Source organism: Amphibalanus amphitrite, unplaced genomic scaffold (assembly GCF_019059575.1).
Source record: "Amphibalanus amphitrite isolate SeventyFive unplaced genomic scaffold, NRLGWU_Aamphi_draft 000113F_arrow, whole genome shotgun sequence".
Classification (NCBI taxonomy): domain Eukaryota; kingdom Metazoa; phylum Arthropoda; class Thecostraca; order Balanomorpha; family Balanidae; genus Amphibalanus; species Amphibalanus amphitrite.
Window position 1 is genome coordinate 913,778 of NW_024881608.1, and position 23,244 is coordinate 937,021.

At 51.9% G+C, this 23,244-nt stretch overlaps 1 protein-coding gene across 3 annotated transcripts; it reads left to right on the forward strand.

The window, feature by feature from the left end:
* The first annotated feature begins 85 nt into the window (after positions 1-85).
* Positions 86-18,085, forward strand: LOC122381063 (doublecortin domain-containing protein 2-like). Of its 3 annotated transcripts, none has more exons than XM_043364787.1 (10): positions 145-586; positions 1,060-1,226; positions 2,216-2,288; positions 9,892-10,103; positions 10,643-10,795; positions 12,038-12,235; positions 12,624-15,425; positions 15,699-16,149; positions 16,460-16,615; positions 17,901-18,085. In XM_043364787.1, exons 1-7 carry the CDS (start codon positions 452-454, stop codon positions 15,361-15,363), a joined length of 3,678 nt encoding a protein of 1,225 aa, XP_043220722.1. In that variant the 5' UTR covers positions 145-451; the 3' UTR covers positions 15,364-15,425; positions 15,699-16,149; positions 16,460-16,615; positions 17,901-18,085. The 3 variants fall into 3 exon arrangements, with proteins under 3 accessions (XP_043220723.1, XP_043220722.1, XP_043220721.1); XM_043364786.1 differs by having other exon boundaries at positions 146-586; positions 12,038-12,295; XM_043364788.1 differs by lacking the exons at positions 12,038-12,235; positions 12,624-15,425 and having other exon boundaries at positions 86-586.
* Positions 18,086-23,244: the final 5,159 nt, after the last annotated feature.

Here is a 23,244-nt window from a genome sequence, read left to right on the forward strand (position 1 = left end):
GTCTGTTGGTCGGTTGTCATGGTGCGTCCACTGGCCGCGGTAGCGACTGCCCTCGTCGCTCGCTGCACCGCTCGCCGCTCGCCAGTCGATCGGCCCAGACCACTCGCCCGCAGCGGCGGTGGGCAGCGGCACCCCTTTGAGTTTGCCACGTGGGACTTAGGTGGAAGCTCGGAATTTCAAGTGTCGTGTAATTTTCAGAACGGTTGCATTTCGGTGAAATTATTGTTTACCGTCTTCGGTGATAAATTATTTGTGTATTTTTTTCGGACATTTTTTTCTCGGCTCGTTTCGCTGTGGCTTTATCGGCAGTCAACTTGAACCGAATGGGTTAAATTGTGAGTAGAGTGAAGGGTAATCCCTGGTGACCGGTCAAGTGTCACCACCGTTCCGGGCTCGAGTATGTAGGTCATGATTGACCTGGCGAGCTTTTTGCGCGGAAAAATGTTTTGTGATGGCCTCTAGTGAGTCTCAGGCTCGTCTGACGCAAACGGAGCCGGCCAAATGGATCGTGGTCTACAAGAATGGCGACCAACACTTTGCCGGCCGTCGGATGGTCGTCAAACCGCGAGAGATCAAAACATTCGACGTAAGTCCTTTTTATTTCAACGTTATATTTATTGCGATCATACATTCACCGTATGAACTTCCAGATCCTGGTTTGCTATATTGGTACGAGCACTACTAGCTTTTCATTACCTAAATGGACTTTCGTCACCCGTCGATGGGAGCTATTGCGTCGATTGCGATTGGCGCCTCGTCGATAGCTTGCCGTCAGCTGTGAGCCTGTGACACGTCGACTTTCCGAATTCCGACTGACAAATAGCTATTGTCGAGTGAGGCCGAGTGGACATCCAGCTAGCATTCGATACTGGCAGCATTCGTGTGGTGTATTACAATGGTATTGCTGTCATTCGCTGAGAAGTCTGTCCGTACCACTCTGATCTGTTCCGCAGTGCAGCCATGCGTTGCGGCACAGTCTATATCCGCAGGCAATCTGCCGCGCCGAGCCCTGTCTGTCCGACAGCACCTGCAGCTCTAACGCGGTGATGTCCTTCACAGAGCCTGCTAGAGGAGGTGACACTGAAGCTGAGCCCCAGCTTCGGCGCCGTGCGTAACATCTTCACACCGGAGGGTGGCACCCGTGTGTCCAGCCTGACCGACCTGAAGCCGAACGGAAAGTATGTGGCGTCACCGAACGAACCGTTCCGGCAACTGTCCAGGACCAGGTGGGTCAGCCTCTGTACTGGGCAGAGGTGCGGCAATAAGGCGTGCCATTTCGCTCATTGATGACTTGACTATTTGTGCCTCATAACTGTTCTGTGTGTGGGAGAAGAGGGAGACTCTTCTATGTATCAGATACAATTTTGCTAGGCAATGCTAATCAAAAGGGGTAATAACTTAGTTATTATTTCAAACCATAGAATCTTGAGAGCTGTTTATCGCTTTGATTATGTCCAGTATCGCTTTGATTATGTCCCTCCTGTGGGCGTGTGTGTACTTAACAGCTACCCATAGCTGCTAAAAAAAACTCAGAACAAAAATGTCTTTAGGGCTTCCAATTTCCGTCACCTTGTAGCGTTTCGCCGGGACTCGTTTCGCATTCGTGTCCGTAGAAACAGAGTTGGCCAATAGTGTCGTTTACCGTCCCTGGACGTTATCGTGACATCCCTCCTGATAACAGGGCAGTGTGACAGGCGAGGTCAGGCAATCGAGGAAACTCCTATAAACAGGTCTTCTTCCCTGGCTGCCGTGCTTTGGAGTTGGCCGCTGCTTTGAACGCAAAACACGCACCCAACTGACGAATTGACATGCAACGAATCTCAGTTAATGTTGTGGGGATAATATTCAGCTAATTGGAGCTGTTAGCCTTCATACGAGACTAAAATCGACTGTCTGTTTGAATTTTCCACGTTTCCGAAGAACTAGAGTTTAACTCATTTCGACACACGCATCAAGTGTACCTAAGGCTAATCCACTGGGTAAACCGAGTTCATCATGCTTGCCTCGGTTTCCATAAATTTAACATCCCCCGTACCCACTTGTTGGCAGGTACGGCAGCTCCCAGTGGCAGAGTACTGGGAGCCTGGGTACTGTACTGGGATGGAGTACTGGGTACCTCCATCTAACATTCTCCGTACCCTCGTGTTGACAGGTACGGTGAGCCCCCGGTACAGAGTACCTCCATCTAACATTCTCCGTACCCTCGTGTTGACAGGTACGGGGAGCTCCCGGTACAGAGTACCAGTACCAGCCACAGCCACGTCTCCCTTCAGCCGGTCAAAGACAAGGTGAGACTGCCACATCCTGGCCTGAGACCGCTCTGTATCCTTTCACCCTTCAACGTCCGTATTTTCGTCCTGTTCGTATTTTCCTTGTTCCGTCTGGGGTATCCGTTTATGCGTTCACATGGTTACGTGCCGAGTGGAGGGCAGCTATCAGGCTGTCTATCTTCGTCACTCATTACGGTTTCATGATACAAGGACACACAGATAAGCCTTTTGCCGTTGTGCTAGGTCACGATCAAGTGAGCCGACGAAAATAAGTGTATTGTTCTGGTTTCGCACCGTATGCTAAAACGTGTTCGACATTGCGTTTAAAATTTCCTACGAACGTATTTTTAGATCGTCTGCTTGCGGGTACAAATACAGGGTCATTCAGAATAAGGGAACACATTTGTTTTTTGTCTCAAGCCTGTATTTTTTATCGCATACTGGTAAAACAGGCACCAAAACATTCGCAAATCAATGCTATTTTGCTGGACATCAGCGGCTGACGTCAGAGAACTACAGCTGACCACCTATAGTACTTGTTCCAGGTGACCACCGTTTTCGCGAAGGCACAGCTCAGCTCTTTTACGAGCGCTTTCCATTACGGCGCAGCATGTTGCGACAGGGATTCGTCTCGCCGCTTGTTCCACGGCTTTCTTAGTTCGACGATGGTCTTGGGTCCATTTTTGTAAACTTCCGACTTCAGATGACCCCAAAGAAAAAAATCCGGTGGCGTTAAATCCGGAGAGCGAGGGGGCCACTCGATGCCGACCCCCTTTGCAATCAGGCGGTCCTGGAAATGGTCCTGAAGCCAGGCTTTGGTCTCTGTTGCACGGTGTGGTGGCGCACCATCTTGCTGGAACCACTGTACATTCAGCCGGTCCGGTGCGTGGCGATAGCGAGTGCGCACTGCGCAGACCATTCCAAAATCTTTGCAGGCCGCGTTGACTGTTGCGGCGTTACCATCGCTATCTTCCACCCAAATGGGGCCGGAAATGCCCTGCGCACTGATCGCGCACCACGCCGTGCATTTCTTACTGTGCAACGGCCTCTCTGCTACCTCACTTGGTGCTTCAGTACCCCAGTAGCGGTAATTTTGGCTGTTAACACGCCCGTCCAAATGGAAGTGCGCTTCATCTGAGAACCAGATGTTCTCGATGAACCGACTTGAAGTGTGGCATTTCCTGCTAAACCAAGCGCAGTAGCGTTTGCGACTTTTTTCATCACAGTCACGAAGTTTCTGATGGATACTTATCTTGTACGGACGCAACTTCAAGTCAGTGCGCGCAATTCGTTGTGCGGTGCTGTAGCTACAACGCAGCTGTTGGCTGAGCTGCTTTAGGGACGTTTTGGGGGCTGTGATGTCAAAATTTGTCGTGCCTTTTGGGCGGTTGCTGGGGTCCGTTTGGTGCGCTTGGCCCCGCATCTGCCCTTTTTGTTGTTTTCTAGGCTCCCAGTTGCCAAGAACTTCTCGGTCAGGCTCAGGATGGCCTTCCGGGAGGGTGCTTTTCTTGCCTGGAAACACTTCTTCCATTTGCGCTGGGTGAGAACGGTGAGAACGACTGATTTTGTTTCCAGGTAGAATTTGACGAGTTGTGTTCTTTGGTCTGGTGTGAATGGCAGCATCTTCAACACTTTTCACTGACCAGTCAAAACAAAATAGCATTTACTAGGGTTACCCGCGTGCTCCGCAACGCGAAGGGGGGATTTTTTGACCCGTGGGTATTGGGTTGGTCTGTGTCGATTTGGTTGGTAGATATCCATTTCGTTCGATTGCTTTTTGACGGCCATGCATTTCGTAAGAAAACAAAAAGATACATCGCATCGAGGTGCCCGTGTCGTATTATCATGCGTTCTACTTTAGAATGATTCGAAAACTGGCGTGAAGTCTTTTGAGGGCCATCGATGAATTTCGCTAAAAATGACAATGTAATGGTTTGGAACATTTACATTTTTAAGGATACTGTTGCTAATCATGCAAAAATGAAGAGTGAATATTGGACAGAATTGAATGCTCTATCCAATGGTACCATATTCAATTGCCAAAGGTATCAGGTTATGCAGCAAACCCCGTGTGATTAACAAAGTGACACAAAATTGACAAACACCATTTTCTCCCGTGATTTGTACCACCTTGATTTGGATCAATCAGCTTTTCACAATTTTTATATGATAGGCGGTACATTTCTCTTGCCAACAGGCGTTGTTCCAACTCGCCCTGTTTAACGGTCACCTAAAAATAAAATCAATTCCAAAATCCGCCAAAAACCGCAATTTTTCAACAAAAGTGCCCTCCCCGGTGCACGTGGCGCGTGCTATCCTCTGTATCGCACACGATTCCATTGCCCATTCAATTATCTACACGATGCTGTTTTCCCCGTGCCGGTCGGATCCCTGGTCACCAAGATATTGCACGGGAACTGGACCCGTGTCGGCCAAAATTAGCCGTTTTCGCCCGATTTCGCACGCCGATTTATACATGTAAAGTCTATGACGCGAATTTGCACTTTTTGGGCACGCGCCACGCGCTCAATAACGACCCGATCAAGCTGAGACCCCTCAAAGGCACGTCGCGCATCTTTGATCTATAAGTTGTGCAAATTTCACCGGGCTAGGTGCAACGGTCTGGCCTGTAGTCCACGCAAAGCACCACCAAGTCGGGACCTCGGTAACGGACAGACGCACCCTCCTCAAATAGTAATATAGACAAGCGGCTGCGCCACTTGCTTCGCGGCGTAGCCATAAAATGCGGCAGCAGCCAATTTGCTTTCGAATGGTGTTTGATTTGAATTGATCTGTCGTCTGTAAGCAGAGATATGGAGTATGGACGGAAACTTGCAGAGGAAAATTTTGAACATAATAACTATTCTGAGAGCTTAGTTGGATGAATTTGGGTCATATGGGGTCAAGTCAGGTCAACTTGGCCATCCCTGGTCACACTGGGTCAGGCCAGGTCCCCTTCGGTCAGGCCAGGTCGTATAGGTCACCACGTCACATTGGATCGGTCTGTACCACACTTATTCTACTTCTACCCATACCACTACTCCTACCAGTATAACGCCTTTTGGGGCGACTAACGGAGCGAGCGAGAGGGTGGGCCTTGCACGTGCGAAATTGCGAGGGGTACCTCCAACTGACTTGTGCACGGCACCCTACTAACCGGTCTCTAGCGATGTGCCAAATTTGGGCACAATTGGCCCAGCCGTTCTCGAGATCTGGAAGCGGCACCCTGCACGTGCGCACGTGCAAAATGGGTCCCAACTGACTTGTGCACGGCACCCTACTAACCGGTCCCTAACTGTGTACCAAATTTGAGCGCAATCGGTCGAGCCGTTCTCGAGATCTGGAAACGACCCCTGCATGTGCGCACGTGCAGCAGCGCCCCAACTCTGGCACATGGATATGCAGTGCCTAGTGGGTGTCTACCTACATGCCAACTTTCAGCGCAATCGGCCAAGTAGTTACCGAGATATTGCAACAATTACAAAACGGACACCTCTTCGTTTTGCACGTGGCACGTGCATAAGGGGTCATCCACATGCATCAGGAATAGTCCAATACTTGGTAGAAGGAATGAAGCTACCCTACAAAAATTACCGCGTGTAAATCGGTCAAGTGGTTGCTGAGATATAAGCCTCGCAAAAGCGTGACCACGGCCGGCCGGCCGGCCGGCCGGCCGCTCATACTCAGAAATTTCCGTTAATCTAAGGAAAGACTACGCTCGCTTCGCTCGCTCCGTAACCACTACCCCTACCACTACCCCTACCACTACCCCCACCACTACCCTTACCACTACCCCTACCCTACCACTACCACTACCACTACTCCTACCACTACCCCTACCCCTACCACTACCCCTACCACTACCCCTACCCCTACCCCTACCCTACCCCTACCCCTACTCGTACTACTACCCCTACCACTACCCCTATCACTACCCATACTACTACCCCTAACACTACCCTACCACTACCCCTAATACTACCACTACCCCTACCACTACTCCTACCAATACTACTACCACTACCACTACCACTACCACTACCACTACACCTACCACTACCACTGGGTCATGTGAGGTCACATATTACCATATAAACTGATGAACTAAAAAAGAGTTCCTAACCGTGCTCCTACTCGTGTAATTCCATCATTCTTAATCATATTTGGTGGAAATAGCGCCTTGTGACGAATGTGGCGCGTTGCGACAAACATGGCACATTTGTACCTGTCATTTTGTCATGCATCCTTCCACCGAATTGCTCCTTTATCGGACCATATTTGACAAAGTTGTGCGATTTGCAGCAAAAATGGCACCTCGTGACAAATGTGGCGCACTACGGCAAACGCGGTGCATTCGGTTAAGCGCATTGAAAACTGTCTTTATTTACCGAAAATCAACACCTTCATTCGCCTCTGTTTATCAAAATAAATAAGCTGTCAATCCGCAAATGAGAGGCACCCGCCGCCGATCGTCATGCATTTTAGTTGCAAAGTTTATCGATCGCGGCTGCCGATGCCTTGAAGACCGAGCAAATTTGTGAGGAAATACGCACTTTTCCAGCGCGTGCCACGTGCAAGCCATCCACCCCCGGGACCCGAAACACGACACTGCACGTGCCCGTGACGTCATCAACACCGTGCGAAAATTTCAGCCCTCTCGACGGCACCGTTTGGCCTGCGCACGGCGTCAAAGCACCCCTCTGCACGGTGCAAACAGACGGACAGACACACAGAGTTTCATTTCACAAATAGTATAGTAGATTGATAAGTAAAAAATAAGTACGTGCGCATGCAGTATTTTTGCTGTTGCACTTCTATGAAGAAAACAAATGTGTGCCTTTATTCTGAATGACCCGGTAAAATGAATGCGTTCTGTGAGAAGGTCTACCCGAATTCAGTCACACCTCTCATAAGGCTACCTACCTCGCCCTCGGTATCACCACGAGGCTAATCGAGTCTGTTGGTCAGCAGCTGCTTTATTGATTAGCCCACTCCACTATTAGACGAGCGGCAGCACGAGACTGCCTCCAGCTGCGAGCACCTGCTCTGCCGCTAATGGTAGGCGGTGTACCAGGACATGTACCGGTGTCGGGTGACCAGGTCTGGATGATAGCGGACTGTGAGCTGACTGGAGCTTGATCGTGCCTCCACGTCTTGTGTTAGGCAGTCAGGTGTAATTAATTTTAGAGATGGATTGCTTTGTTAGGTGTCTGGTGAATAGGATTAGAATCAGTCATCCAAATGTTCAAGTGAATCAGTCATTACGGCGCTGTTGCTTGGCTAGCTATCGACCGTTTAACCCTATTCCTGGCGGGGGGGGGGGGGGCCTCAGGAGCCCCCCCTGAGGTTTTTTGGTTATTTCTCCCAAACGCGTTGAGCTAGGAAGCTCAAATTTTCTGACTTTTCCTAAAAGGCTTCTACGCAACATGTCTGAAAGTTTTGAGTTGATCTGACCTCAGGTCAGGTCACCAGAGGCGGTTTGGTGACCGTACCTCAGAAAAGGTTGCAATCACGCCAGAGCTAGAGTTTTTGACTGATCAATTTCTTCTCTTCAGGCTTTAGTTAGGGTACCAGTATGTGCAATTTGTATATCTCGGAATTTTGATATCGGTGACCTAAGGTCAGGTCAGTTTCGCGACCTCCCCATTATAAGTCAATGGGGGAAAAATCAACTCCCTGTTTTTACCACTAAAACAGGTCGGAATGGCCCCATATACCATACATGACTTCATATACGATCAACCTTCACTACCTTGAGGTCTGTTTTGCTGTTGGGCAGCTGTGAGGTCATGTGACGTCATCAAAGGTCACCAAAGGTTTTTGGCCAATAACTCCGTACAGGAACAAGATACAGACGCGTGGATGGTCTCATTGTGTTCAGCTCGTCAAGACGCATCGAATGATATACATGATGACCTCGAGGTCACGTGACCTGAGGTCAACCTTTGACCTTGACCTTTCGAGGTCAACATATATCATTCGATGCGGATTGACGAGAGGATCACGATGATGCCCTTAGTTTGTTCCTATCTTGTTGACTAATTCGAAAGTTATTCGAGAAAAACTCTCCATATCTAGCGCCGCCATTTTGACTTTTTCGACCCCTGTGACGTCATCTTTGACCTGACCTAAAAATGACCTTTGTAAAAATTGTAGCTCTTGACCGTGCGTATCCGATGCCGTTTACCGTTTGTCGCTGCGATGTGTAGTTTTTGAGATCTGAAGGGGGGGGCCGAATCGGCCCCCCCGCCAGTTTCTTGTCCCGGCGGAGCCCGCCAGGAATAGGGTTAATGTTTAACTTTTCATTAATGTGCTTTTCTGTGCGTAGAACTGACAGTCAGAATGGCCAGTTAGCGCACGCATTTCTAATTTATGCATCATGAAGAGCATGCGCCGCATCGCGACCACTGAATATCATTCAGTGTTCACTAATATGCAGAGCTGGCGACTCTCATGCTACCGGGTGCCGTGCATCACCTGTGTTATTCTTACTCTCCCCTCTAAGGGCTAAGCATGCTAATTATTCCATTGTCCTCGACTTGGCTATATTTGCCTCTTTTCGCCAGGGAACCACTCCGATTGGCTCGTAGCGGACAGCCCTCCAGAGACGCTGATTAACTCGTAACGGGCGGCCATCAGGACTCCCCTGATTGGCTCATTTTGTGTCCAAACAGACGGACGGGGGGCTAACCGGCCCTGCGTGATAGAACCGAGCGAACCGTAGTTAGGGATTGTTTGCTGAACCCTGGGAGCGCTGTCTGAGCGCTGCTTTGACTTTTTGACGGGGTATTGCACTGCAGACAAGTGCCTTAAAAACAGCACGTTTTGTCAAATCTTCACGTCCTCTATTGTAAATAAAACAACTTGTGTTCCCACCTTGTTCTAACCCTTTCCACCATTCTTCTTTGTTACGCTGTCTACGCTCCTTTCGACTCCATACCACCACTGGACTGTATTTGCGTCGTTGTTGGGTCCGCCCGCGCCGCTGCAGCCGCGTCCGTGTTGAACGGTCACCGCGGTGCATGGCCTTGTGCGCCCGGCCGGCCTCGCGGATCGATCCCCTTCCTGAGGTCCAGACCCGGGGACCGGGCAGAAGCCGGTCTGGTAGGAACTCCTACCGTCCTCGGCGCATCCCGTGCCAGGTACCGATAGTTCCGTTCAGCTCAGTCCTATAGAGGACAGATGGCGGTGACGTCACAAAAGACGCCGCCGGGGCTGACCTTTGACCTCGGACGGTGACGGTGGTGAGCAGAGGTCATAAAGGTCGCGTGCTGTGCAGGTGACGGGTCTGTGGTAGGGAGGATTGATTGGTGTCTTCAGTTGTCAGCGATGTGTATTACTATAATTGTGTTGGTTGTTTGGTGGGTAATGTGTGGCTACTGCTCGTCTTTCCAATGCTAATTCGTTGTCATTAAAGAAACAATTTAATAATTGGACTAGATTATTACAATGTCTGAACGTCAGTTCGACGACAAAGCAAAACAGTGTGCCGTCTAAAAAACACATAAAGGAAGGCATGGTGTTATGAGGGTAGAATGAAGAACGAACACCCACTTTTGTCCTCCCTCCCTCCCACTCGCCTCGCTCTAACCATCTCTCCCCGTCCCTCTGCGCTCCGCAGCAGGTGGGCTCGACGGGCGGCCGTCGCCACCACGGCGTGCCGTCCCGGTACCGCGACTCGGGCTCCGACGAGCTCACCATTCACGTGTTCCGGAACGGAGACGCGTTCTCGGCGGCCAGCGCGGTGCGCGTGGACCGCCTGGCGCGCACCCACTGGCAGCAGACGCTGGAGAGGCTCGGAGAGAAGCTGCGCATCGGACGGGGAGTGCACAAGTAGGTGGATGGGCTTCGGGAAGGTGGAATGTTAGGGGCACTCGTTTGGGGTGGGTGGTGTCATTTATGGGGAAAGGTGCGCAGTCAAATTCCTTAGGTAGTCTAGTATGCCCGTCCATTTCTTATTCTTGCCTGTCCTGGGCATTCGACGACAGCATCCGCGACCCTTGATTGACGTCAGGCTTTAATCTTAAACCGTGCTCCTGAAAAAAACTATTCATACAGCGGACTGCGATGCACCCTGACATTGAGTATGACCGATGGTGGTCGAGATCAAGGCTGAGTGGTCGATACCGGCTGCATCATGCTCTGTTGCCTGGCGACGATAAGTTATACCGTTCGGATGTGCGTCATTCCTCAGATGCTGTGCCAGCGGATGATGTGACGTCACTAATCACCGCGCCGAGAAGCTGACCTTTATCAGACGAAGCTAACCAACGCCAGAATCTGTGTTTTGCCTAACTGCGCTCAGCTGCCAGTATCATGTCTTATATTCCCCTCGGCGTTAGCCCTGACCCCTCCCGTTCTCCGTCCCTCAGGCTGTACAACCTGAAGGGTCAGCTGGTGCGGGACCCTGCCGCCGATCTGGAACACAACGGCCTGTACGTGGCGGCGGCAGATAACGAGAGCTTCCGACTGGTCAACTACGGAGCGGCAAGGGAGCCGTTCAGGAGCGTGACGAGGGGCGATAGGTGAGAGAGATGGGGAGAGAGAGAGAGAGGAGAAGGCTGGGTGAGAAGGTGGAGAGAGGGGAGAATCGGAGGAGGGTGTGAGACGGTGGAAAGAGGGCGGGTGGTGATAATGGGGTGCCGACTAATATTTATGATGCTTCAAGGTCGTCATTGTTGCGTCATGCAGCACCGATTGTTTTGTCCTACCGTCTCGAAATGCTTGTGAACATATAGCAGCATATGCATTAACCTACACTCGACGGTATATACCTGAATATAGCTCTGAAGGTCGCGAAGCAGACTTGCATCGACCACTATAGGTCCGTTAGTAAGTTCCACCTAAGTGGCTGCACTGACATTCATTCGACAAACACTACTAAGGTGACCCCACAGCTGCAAACGGGTCATCACACGTCATGTGCAGGGGTCCATTACTGCACTCATTGGCCTCGCACTAAGTCGTTGCGCAATGCTCAGCGTTGGTACGAACTTATTGTGTGGATCGATTGAGGTGGACTGCGTAGGACGGTCAGGGTGGAGGGCTGCAGCGTGTGAGCCCGGGCGGAACTAAGCGGCCTGGGCAATGTTGGAAATAAGGCCCTTTGCTGGTCCCAGTAGGGTCCAAACGACTTTGTTCTCCTTTACAAATTTATACTCCGGCACCTGAAATCTCTTAAATTTCCAGCCTTTGTGATGAAAACAGCCATTATTACGCCTAAAACATGCAGTTATAACATTGAGAAAACACATTTTATCAACTGTCACATTTAGAGAGCCAAACATGTGATTTTCCTGTTGAGTGTTCTACAAGCTGGCCGGTTCTCCGGAGATATTTTATCCTCCGGGACCAGGACCAAAATTCACAATGCCAACATTGGGCCTGGGTGACCGCTGGTCTACCAGCAGACATCGATTGTTCGGGTCGTGACAACAGGAACCGGTGTGGGTGTGAGGGTGTTGCGTGTTCTGTGGATTCCGCTTTGGTGCGGCCGTACACTAAGAGCTGAACGAGATCTGTGATTTACAGTGTGCTAGGCACCTGGAACAATTGACTGATTAGCATCGTGCATTATTTCGAATCTGATTTATCCATGCACTGAGACATCACAGCAGAACATATTTAGTACCTCGTTGACTGCATCCGCTGTTCTCTGATGAACTCCGCTGATCCTTATGGAAACGCGGACCCGTCCTTATCCTATGACTCTCTGACTCTCTGACTCTGAGACCATCCTCTCTGACCCTCCTCCCCCTCCCCTCCAGCCGCTCCACCACGCCCCGCCTGCCGTGTCCCCACCAGCGGGTGGCCGAGTCGGCGCCCACCGTCTGCGCCGCTGACTCCTCGGCGTCCCGCCTGGCGGCGCCACAGTCGAGCTCGTCTCCGCCGCGCCGCGCCCCGCTGCCGCCGCTGCGCGTCTCGTACCCGCAGCTGGCGCGCCGCTACACCCAGCTCAGGGAGAAGTACGCCCAGAAGGGCCACCAGCAGAAGGCGACGGCGGAGGAGCAGGAGGCCGCCAGGAAGTAGGCAGGCGTAAATGAGTACTACTAGACAGAGTAGGAAATACTTGTTCAGAGGGGTTTCGGACAGTCTTGAGGTTGCATTGAACGCATTGGTTATTGAGCACTTCAATCATCTTCAGTGCGTGGTCATTTTAAGGTTCGGAGCAGAACAAGGATGTCGTTGACATTAACTTCGCTTTCCTTTGTGTTTTCATATCACTTATTAATCCGATCGTCATGCAATTTTGGCACTTTTTCGGGTAACGCATGCATGAACGCAACCTATTTCAATACCAATTGTGCGTTATCCTGTCGTCTCACAAGTCTTTTCCATCCTCTGTGTTCCCAGATACCACTCGCTGCACCAACCTCCACACCACCGTCCCCACGTCCAGCGGAAGTTCCCCAAGCCGCCGCCGCGCCGCGTTGAAGTCGCGCCTATAGATGTCGCCCCGGGCGAGGCGCCGCCGCCCGTTGAGTCGGACGGCCCGTTCAGCTCCAGTAGTTCGAACACAGACCTGGACGAGAGCCCCCTGATGGATGTCGTCTATCCGGAGCTCTCTCAGCCGGAGATCCAGGCTCCGGAGAGGCCGGAGCCATTCTTCCTGCATCCTCTGCCGGAGTCTGGAGAGGCGGACACGAACGGTTGCCGCTCCTGGGAGCCGGAGAACATAGCGCAGGTGATGGATTCGACGCTAACTGACGGCGCTGAGCAGTGGCACGACGGAGAGTACGAACACGAGGCGGACGTGTTCATCATGACTGACTCGCCGGTCTCCCCTGCTCCGTCCGAACTGGCTGTCTCCCACAGCGCCCCTCACCTGAGCCGCGGTCCGTCCCGGGCCGACAGCGGTGACGGCACCCCGTCCCCCTCGGAGCCGAGACCGACCCGCTCCCAGCTGCACCGTCCGGGCGGCGCGGGCTTCTACAGCCCGGGCTACTCACCGCTGCCGGAGCCGCGCCGACCGGGCCGCGCCGCCACCCCGCATACACCGTCCTCCAGTCCGGTGGAGGCCTCCGGTCAGCGGGCGGGCCGGCTGGCGGCCGGCGGAGGATCACCGGCCGTCAGCCGGGCCGCCAGCGAGCCGCGGCTGGAGTCCGCACTCGGCCGGACAGAGTCGGAGTCCTCCGTGTGTGAGATAGTGCTGGTGGAAGATGAGACTGGTGAGCTGCGCTGTGTGTCTGTGCTCAGTAGAGCGGCCAGTTTTCCCGAGCTGGCGTCCCCACGCTCGCCCGAGTTTGCGCCGGTGGAGCTGCAGCATTTGGTGCCGAGGGACACGGTGTATGCGCCGGTATCCCGTGGAGAGTCGCCGGTAGAGGTGGACGGTAGAGCGACCCCCGTGCCGACCGATTTCGAGGACGGCGGGTCGGTTACCCCGACAGCTGGAGTTGGAGACGGGTTCAGGAGTCAGACTGAATCCGAACATTCCCTGTTACTGGTGGGACAGGAGTCTTCGTCATCGCAGGCTGTAACTGAAAAGGAAGCGACATCACCTTTGAAGGATTGCATCTCACCAGGCAGGGATGTTATGTCTCCCCACCCACCCAGCACCTGTGAGGACGTCCTGCCGCCCTGCTATGAGGATCACATATCTCCTACACCGGAACACCAGCCACCCTCTGCGACAGCTCGCCACTCGGCCAAGCTGACGGCGTCCTGTCGTCAGTCTCCGGTCACCCCGGAGCTGCGCCGGCCGCTGCTGTCCCGTCCCGTCCTCAGGGACCTGGAGCTGCCCCACCGCGACTCACAGACGTCGGTGGGAGTTCAGTCGACGTCCGACGCCGTGCCCACAGTGGCTCAGTCGCTGCCGGGAGTCGGGATGGAGAGATCGTATCCAAACCTGTCTCCCAAAGCGGCGTCAGTGGATCAGATGTCTAACAGCAGAGCGATGCGCACAACTCACTCACAGACGGATAAACCACACCGCAGAACTGTGGGAGTGAGACAGGGCAGACCCAAGCGGCCAGCACCGCGCCCTCCAGCGACTTCTTCGTTAGAGGTTCAGCTTAGTGAGACGCCAGAGCATGCTGCAGAACACCCTGTATCAGCTAAACGCACTTCAGATCATGATGATTTGATGCCATCGTTAACTCGTTCATCCTCAGAGAAAAATCCAGAGTTGGCATCATCATCAAAAGGAACCACCTCGAGTCACACGCCCACTGAAGACGTGAGCGACCGGTCGCCCCTTCCTTCCTCCTCGGCCGCTGAGGGAGATCCCCTCCCCTCCCCTCCACCTGTGTCTCTGGAGGAGGGACCCGCGCCGCGGCCTCTGCCCTCGCCCCGCCGGCGGCGCTCTGTCTCTGAGAGCAGCCCTCTCTCGTGGTCCGGCCCGGCGGCCAGCTCCGGCTGGGTGTGGGACGAAGTGCCCGCGCGGCCGGCGGACCGGGCGGCTCTGGCGGCCCGCGCTCCGCCCCCACTGCCGCAGGTGGAGACGCAGGGACCCACGGCGCCAGAAACGGCGGCAGAAGAGGCTACGTCGGAGATATCTGATTCGAGGGATAAAATAATAGAAGCAGGAGAGCAGAGGTCGCTTGGTGAGAAGGGAGATGGAGAGGACAGCAGGGAGATGGCGTCACCTCCGCCGGAGCTGGAGGAAGAGGAGGAGCTCCCCAGTCAGCCGGTCTGGCCTCCAACCCGAACCAACACGCCGGGACAGACGGAGGACTCCACTCCGGTACCTGAGGAGGGTCCTCACTCACCAACGGAGGTCCCTGATTCACCAGAGGGAGTGGAACTGACACACGAAACTGATCCAGAAACACCCGTGCCGCGATCAGCGACCGCCACCCTATCGAGAAGAGACACGGAGCCAGCGGCGACGGAGAGAGCTGCGGAGGCGGGGAGAGTCCCGGAGGCGAGCAGAGCTCCGGAAGCGGTGCCGGCCGACATTGGTCAGAAGCTGGACGAGATCGCCTCGCTCCTGCGGACGCTGCTGATGCAGAACATGTCTGCCGGCCGGGCGGCCGACGGCGGCGGCGCGGCGCCCTCGCTCGGCGGACTGACTGAGGAGCAGTTGAGGACGCTGCTTCAGCCCGTGGTGGACCAGCAGGGGACCGGAGACAGTCCGCCGCACAAACCACGCTGAATAGTGGAGACGGGGACGGTGAATACATCATAGCAGCGCCCGGGCCGTTCCATCGCAGGATGGTGAGGACTGGCTAATTGATGTGGTACCTTCGGCAGAGGCGCCTGACTTCACCCGCTGTGTTAGGGGAACGGGGTGGGAATTAGTTTTGGGAATGGGCTGCAGGAGACGATAGCAATGTCATATGAGAGTCCTAATTTTGAAATTGCAATCGTTTTTTTTTTTAGTAGTTGCCACCGTGGCTGTATCTGCAAGCATCGTTTCGCTTTTTAACCACTCCCTTTGGATGAGTATTCGTCAACTCCTGTCTGACTGGTTCGTCTCCCTGCCCTCAGGTCTCAGTCGGAGCTCAGCCTGCCGCGGATCCCGGCCACCAGCCGCCGCGCCCGGCAGAAGCCAGCCGCCGGCGGTGACCGGTCGAGGTCGCGCGGGGTCTCCCTGCCGCCGGCCGTGCCGACCTCCCGCTCCCGAGCCTCACTGCGCCGGCAGTCGTCCACTGGGGCTCGGGAGCGCCGGCGGACGGCGGCGGAAAGAGAGGAGGACAGGAGAGAGCAGGAGGAAAGGAGGGAGGAGGAGGAGGAGAGGAGAGAGGAGGAGGAAGACAGAGAGAGGGAGGAGGACACGAGAGAGGAGGAGGAGGAGAGGAGAGAGGAAGAGGAGGAGGAGGACGGGGAGAGGGAGGAGAGGCCGGGAGTCAGGGTGGACTCGGCGTATGGTTCGGACGCCGCCAGCCCGCCCGTCAACAGGTTCCGTCTCACAGAGTCCGAGTACCTCAAACCAAAGGAGGTGCGTGCTACATGGCCGTGCCAGGATTTTATCTCAATCAGACCCCTTCAGGGCATATGACTGAGCTCGAACGTGGGCATATTTGTTTGCGTAATGTAATGAGGCTCCCGTGAAACGTATGAGCTTTAAATTGGGTATCAAAAATGCATTGACTAAAGGCGTTTATCACGAAGCTAAAAAGTGATGTCAAAGAACTGCACCCTCACCATATCATGATGTACGCCGCATAATTTTGAACTCTTGTAGCATCCCCACACTGAGTAAAAATGAGGAAGATGACTGACCCTACATTGTCCGCGGTGTTCCGCAGACTCCCCGTGAGGTGGTGCGCGTGGACCTGGACAGCGACGCCGGTGGCATATACCGGCACCACAGCACCTCAGAGGAGCAGGCCGACGAGCCGCCCGAGGCGCCCGACCTGGATACAGAGGTGCCGCTCGACCTGCGGCCCGCCACACAGGTCAACGTGAGTTTAACGTGGGGTGAGGTCAGACACCGCAGGTCAACGTGAATTAAACGGGGGGGGGGGAGGAGCGCTACACAGATCAACGTAAGTCAAACGGGTGTTAAGGTCAGAGACAGTTCAACGTGACTTTAACGGGGGGGGGGGGGGGGCGCTACACAGGTCAATGTGAGTGAACGGGGGGGGGGGGGCAGGTCAGTCACACAGGTCAACGTGAGGCAGGGGATTTTTCCCGCCAGATCTGTTAATATGAAACAAATTTTCATCCCGACGCTCGCTTATGGAAGAGTGCCTCGAAAAATCCTTCTGTTACCATTTATTCGCAAATTCGAATTATACCGTATTGGTAAGCGTTGGGATAGACCCGTAGGCGTAGTAAACTGTGCTTTGAGTACGTGTATTTTCCTTTCCGTTCCGAGGTACAATGTTTCGGAGGTGTTAAACCGTCCATTGCCCCTTCGGCCATTATTCATTAGGGGAAGGTCAGCGCCTTCCCATCGCCTACCGCGGTGCATTCCGATCTCTCTGCATCACCCGGGCCGGCCCGAAACCCCACCACCTACTATCATGACGTCACACTCACTGGTGACCTATGGCGTGGGTGTCAAGATATAATATCACACTTTCCCGTCCCGTCATAGACGTGTCGGTATAGGTGAGAAATTCGGGCCGAATTCAGGGGCTCTCCCCAGCCAACCCCAGCTATTCGGAGAGGCCCGAATACCGTGTCGATACGGAGCCGGGACTCTGCAGTGTTGCACCTTGAGTCAGTCGACCCACGTAATTTGATAGTGGTGGGCTTAATCGCCCCGGTAGCATTGTATGAGATCGCTTATCACATGAGCTGCATATCCTGATTGGCGAGTGTAGTATCTGCATGCGGATTTGGCTATTTATTTTCCGCCAAAACGGTAGAAATTGAGTGATATTTTGAGCAATCTGATCAAAAGCTTAAAACATGTATTGAAAGTTGAAAGCGCACGACTGATGACACTGGGATGAGTGTAAATAATTAGCATAAAATTCTCTGTGTCTAGGCTAAACCCAGCGGCCCAAATTTGAATGTGAAAAAAGCGTAGACGGTAGAATACCGAAATGTTTCGTGAGTGACGTCCATTCCTCGCCTTCTTATTCCCCTCCTCTTCAGTGAGAAAGAAAATTTCTGAGCCCTTCGCACCAGCTCACCTGTTTCACACTGCATGTGGTTGTTACAACAGCTATAGAAGTTATAGCTTTATTTTCCTGAATGAAGGTGGACATTGACTGTGTTTGTTTTATTGTGTTTCAGGAGGAGCTTATCGTAACCCACTGACGGCTGGCCGGGGAGGAATCAGGAGCGAGACTTCACTCACCGATATACGGCGGTGTCCAGTTTGCGTACAAATTACCGTGTGTGACTACGTTTCGGATTGTAACTCGTTCTATCGAAATGTTTTGTGTGTACCTACCTAATACATGGATCCCTGGTGTGCAGGCGGTGTCTCTGTGTGATGACTTCGTAGTTCAAATCGCGCTCGGAAGCTCGCTGCTCGATTGATAATTGTACGGAGTACGGAATATACGGAGTACGGAATATACGGAGTACGGAATATGTGTCAGATTGGTCTGGGAACAAGGTCGTGAATAAAATAAATCCCGCCAGCATTCAGGTGATTGTTGCTTTTGACAAAACTCGTGCGAGTGTTGTCGTAACCAGGGGCGGAGCTTCCTATTCAGTTGGTAGGGCGGCTGCCCTACCAACTTGTCATTTTGCCCCACCAATAAGCGTTTCGACCCACCAACTTTAGCTGGTTTGCAGGACTTTGATGCTAAGCAAACCAGTCTTCTTCGCTTTGAGGAACTCTGAAATGTCTGTGTAATGCATAATATTATCTCTGTAATGAAAATAATTGATTCAGTGTTGCACCAGGGCACCTTATCCAGCTTAGCGATTTGACATTGAACGTTTAACAACTTTTTGCCCCACCAACTCCCCTGGAAAAGCTCCACCCTTGGTCGTAACTCCCGACCAATCCTGATCCTGACCTGACCTGATACTGACCAAACAGACGACTTGTCCCGTTCTTTTATCGGTCTTTGATCCGTCTGCAACACGTTGAGAAAGCAAGGTCTGTAACTGAGTTAGCGATGGGCTATGGTCGTGGATCTGCCGCGTACGGCTGTGGCTGGCTGGCTGGCACAGGGGCTTGTCCATTTATGAGAGCGTAAATACTAAATACCACTTGACAAAGTTGCTCATACATTCATTCATTCGCTCATTCATTCCAGTCAGGCAGGCATTTAGGTACTTATGCACTGCTAACGTTGAACTGTCCTTATTCATCAACTAGAATCAAAATCCGCTCTCCGTTTCGCGAAAAAAGTGCACCTTCGATGTCAAATTCAATCATAAGGAGTGCGGTGACTATCGGAATTGGAATGCTCTGGATCTCTCAGAATTCATGCCTTCCTTTGGATTTTGGCGGATGCATCCGCCAAAATCCAAAGGAAAACTAAACCATCCGGATGGTTTAGTTCAGAGACCGAACCCCGCCCTGAGTGTTGAAGGTTTAACTCACTGCATTTTACTACCAATCAATTTGTTTTCGCTAAGAACTATAGAGAACTGCCAAGGGACTTGTCTGATCAATGCGCCAAGCATTCTAGCCCAACCGGCCCAACCCAAGCCCAACCCTTGGCCTGGCGCTGGGCGTTTGTCGATAACGCCAAGGCCGTACGATAACGCCATCTCGCGTCAAAATCACGCGGCGTTTCTGGTTGGTTTCTGGAGGGGAACTCAGCAAGGCCCTAAAACATAAGGTTGGACGAAGTTTTCTACCAAAAATGTACTAGAATAGCGTACGAGTCAAAGCTATTTCCGTTGTTTCTTTACAAATATGTCGCAAACAAGCTTTTTCTGTAATAAATCATTATTTCGAAGTTAAGCTACCAGTTACTATAGATTCGATAAGCAAACACTTATTTTTTATATAAAAGCCTAGCTTATATAGTCCAATTCTAGTTGAATAATCAAGTAGCTACTAAATTTTCCAGATGTGACACATATTGCGCACTTCGGACAAATGCGTTGCTAAGGCGTTGCTAAGGACTCTTTCGCATGTTTTGCTGCGTGGCAGCTGCGTGGTTTGTGTTTTTGTTATGAAGTGATGGGAGTGAGATGGACAGACTGTTTGATATTTTTTTCTGGTTTTCTAGGGCCGTCGCAATTATTTAACTTGACATACTTTTCTTGCTTTTTTATCCGAGGCTTTTTCAATAATTGGTAGATTCTATCGTGGAAATAAAAGGGCCAGCAGGCCACAGGGGTAAATGCAAGTCGATTGATAGTGAAATAAAAGGTAGAAGTGTCGGTATCGGTAACCCTGGCGTCACCGGTAGCGTTTTCGTTCAAGGTTAAGGTTTCCTGCATTAGGCAGTATTAGGCCACCGTGCCAAGCCGTAGCATGCTGTGACGTCACTGGGTAAGAGAACGTACCACGCTATCAGTATTGACTGACTCAGATAGACTCAGAACGACTCGGGCAGACTCAAACTGACTCAGACCGACTCAACCGACTCAAAAAGATTCCGATCGACTCAGATCAACTCAGAACGACCCAAACTGACTCAGACCGACTCAACCGACTCAAATCGATTCCGATCGACTCAGACTGACTCAGAACGACTCAACCGACTCAAATAGATTCCGATCGATCCCGATCGACTCAGACAGACTCAGAACGACTCAGGCAGACTCAAACCGACTCAGGCAGACTCAACCCGACTCAGGCAGACTCAAACTGACTCGACCGACTCAGAACGACTCAAACTGACTCAGACCGACTCAAACTGACTCAGACCGACTCAACCGACTCAAATCGATTCCGATCGACTCAGACCGACTCAGAACGACTCAGGCGGACTCAAACCGACTCAAATCGATTCCAAGCGATTCAGGCAGACTCAGAATGACTCAGGCAGACTCAGACAGACTCAGAACGACTCAGGCAGACTCAAACCGACTCAGGCAGACTCAAACTGACTCGACCGACTCAGAACAACTCAAACTGACTCAGACCGACTCAAACTGACTCAGACCGACTCAAACTGACTCAGACCGACTCAACCGACTCAAATCGATCCCGATCGACTCAGACCGATTCAGAACGACTCAGGCGGACTCAAACCGACTCAAATTGATTCCGAGCGACTCAGGCCGACTCAGAATGACTCAGGCAGACTCAAACAGACTCAGAACGACTCAGGCAGACTCAAACCGACTAAAATCGATTCCGAGCGACTCAGAAAGACTCAGAACGACTCAGGCAGACTCAAACCGACTCAGGCAGACTCGGGCCGATTCAGATAGACTCAGGCAGACTCAAACCGACTCAGGCAGACTCAGACTGATTCAGCTCGATTCCGAGCGACTCAGAAAGACTCAGAACGACTCGGACAGACTCAGGCAGATTCAAACCGACTCAACCGACTCAAATAGAGTCAGTTTGAGTCTGCTTGAGTCGGTTTGAGTTTGCCTGAGTCGTTCTGAGTCTGTCTGCGTCGATCGGAATCGATTTGAGACGGTTGAGTCGGTCTGAGTCAGTTTTAGTCGTTCTGAGTCGGTCTGAGTCGATCGGAATCTATTTGAGTCGGTTGAGTCGGTCTGAGTCAGTTTGAGTCGTTCTGAGTCGGTCTGAGTCGATCGGAATCTATTTGAGTCGGTTGAGTCGGTCTGAGTCAGTTTGAGTCGTTCTGAGTCGGTCTGAGTCGATCGAAATCGATTTGAGTCGGTTGAGTCGGTCTGAGTCAGTTTGAGTCGTTCTGAGTCGGTCTGAGTCGATCGGAATCTATTTGAGTCGGTTGAGTCGGTCTGAGTCAGTTTGAGTCGTTCTGAGTCGGTCTGAGTCGATCGAAATCGATTTGAGTCGGTTGAGTCGGTCTGAGTCATTTTGAGTCGTTCTGAGTCGGTCTGAGTCGATCGGAATCTATCTGAGTCGGTTGAGTCGGTCTGAGTCAGTTTGAGTCGTTCTGAGTCGGTCGAGTCAGTTTGAGTCTGCCTGAGTCGGTTTGAGTCTGCCTGAGTCGTTTTGAGTCTGTCTAAGTCGATCGGAATCGATTTGAGTCGGTTGAGTCGGCCTGAGTCAGTTTGAGTCGTTCTGAGTCGGTCTGAGTCGATCGTAATCTATTTGAGTCGGTTGAGTCGTTCCGATTCGGTCTGAGTCGATCGAAATCGATTTGAGTCGGTTGAGTCGGTCTGAGTCAGTTTGAGTCGTTCTGAGTCGGTCTGAGTCGATCGGAATCTATTTGAGTCGGTTGAGTCGGTCTGAGTTAGTTTGAGTCTGCCTGAGTCGTTCTGAGTCTATCTGAGTCTCAGTCGATACTCGATACTGATAGCGTGGTACGTTCTCTTACCCAGTGACGTCACAGCATGCTTCGGCTTGGCACGTAGGCCTAATACTGCCTAATACAGGAAACCTTAACCTTGAACGAAAACGCTACCGGTGACGCCAGGGTTACCGATACCGAAGTGTCTGTTCCATTATAAATTTAATGTGATATGCTGGAACATAAAGCAACAGGATCAGACGCAAGAACCACCAATAAAGAGCCCAGAACCAGCAAGCGCCATGCCATCAAGAGCAGCCATGATAACGTTTGATTAGCTTTCAGAAAACCTTGGAACTATACGCCAGACGGTGAGCAATCAAGAGATCTTACAAGACCAGTAGTTACTTGAAAACGAGAGCCGCCAGGAAAATCAGCAGATTCTTCAATGGCAACACATTTCAACATCTATCTAGCAATGATTTGCACCAGCGAGGTGGCTATCATTGTGTTTTGTGTCTGTATCCCTAACTGCTCAAAAATATTTGTCAATAAATAAACAAACAAATAATGCGTCTTTTTCTACTGAAAGTAAGTTCTCCAAGTGGCAAGGGATTAATAATAGCAGGTACCTAATTAATTGCCATCTATTCATTCAATTCATAAATCATAGGCAATTCAGGGCATCGATGGGCAGCGCCTTTACTGCATGGTACTGCGGATCGTCCATGGATTTCTTGATGACTCCGACTCTGACTCAGACTTTCAAAAATAAACTCTGACTTTGATTTCAAATGTCGGCTCTGACCGACTCCGACTCCACAGCCCTAGCAGGTCTGCAGAGGCAATGAATTTTTGGTGACTCCGACTCTGGCTTTCAAAATCGATTCTGACTCTGACTCTGGTCAGAACTGTCGACTCCGACCGACTACAACTCCGACTACGGAACCCTGAAAGGTCTGCGGAGGGGATCTAATTTCGGTGACTGACTCAGACTCCAGCCTTTAAAATCGACTCTGACTCCGACTCGACGACTCAGGTCAGAACTGTCAACTCCGACCGACTTCATGACTCCGACTCCGGAGCCCTACTGGCAGCTATCACGCCAGGGAGCTGCAAATCATATGTTCCGTGGCGGTTTATGGCATTTAAGTCGATAATGCGGCTGAATCGCACTACGAAACACCCTTATTGGCTGCAAGAACCACGAAAGTTAGCGCATCACCACTGGAAAACGTGACAAGATATCGATTAATTGGCCCTGGATTTGGATAAATAACATGTTGATGATCATATTAGCACACATTTACATTATCATCTATCTCAAG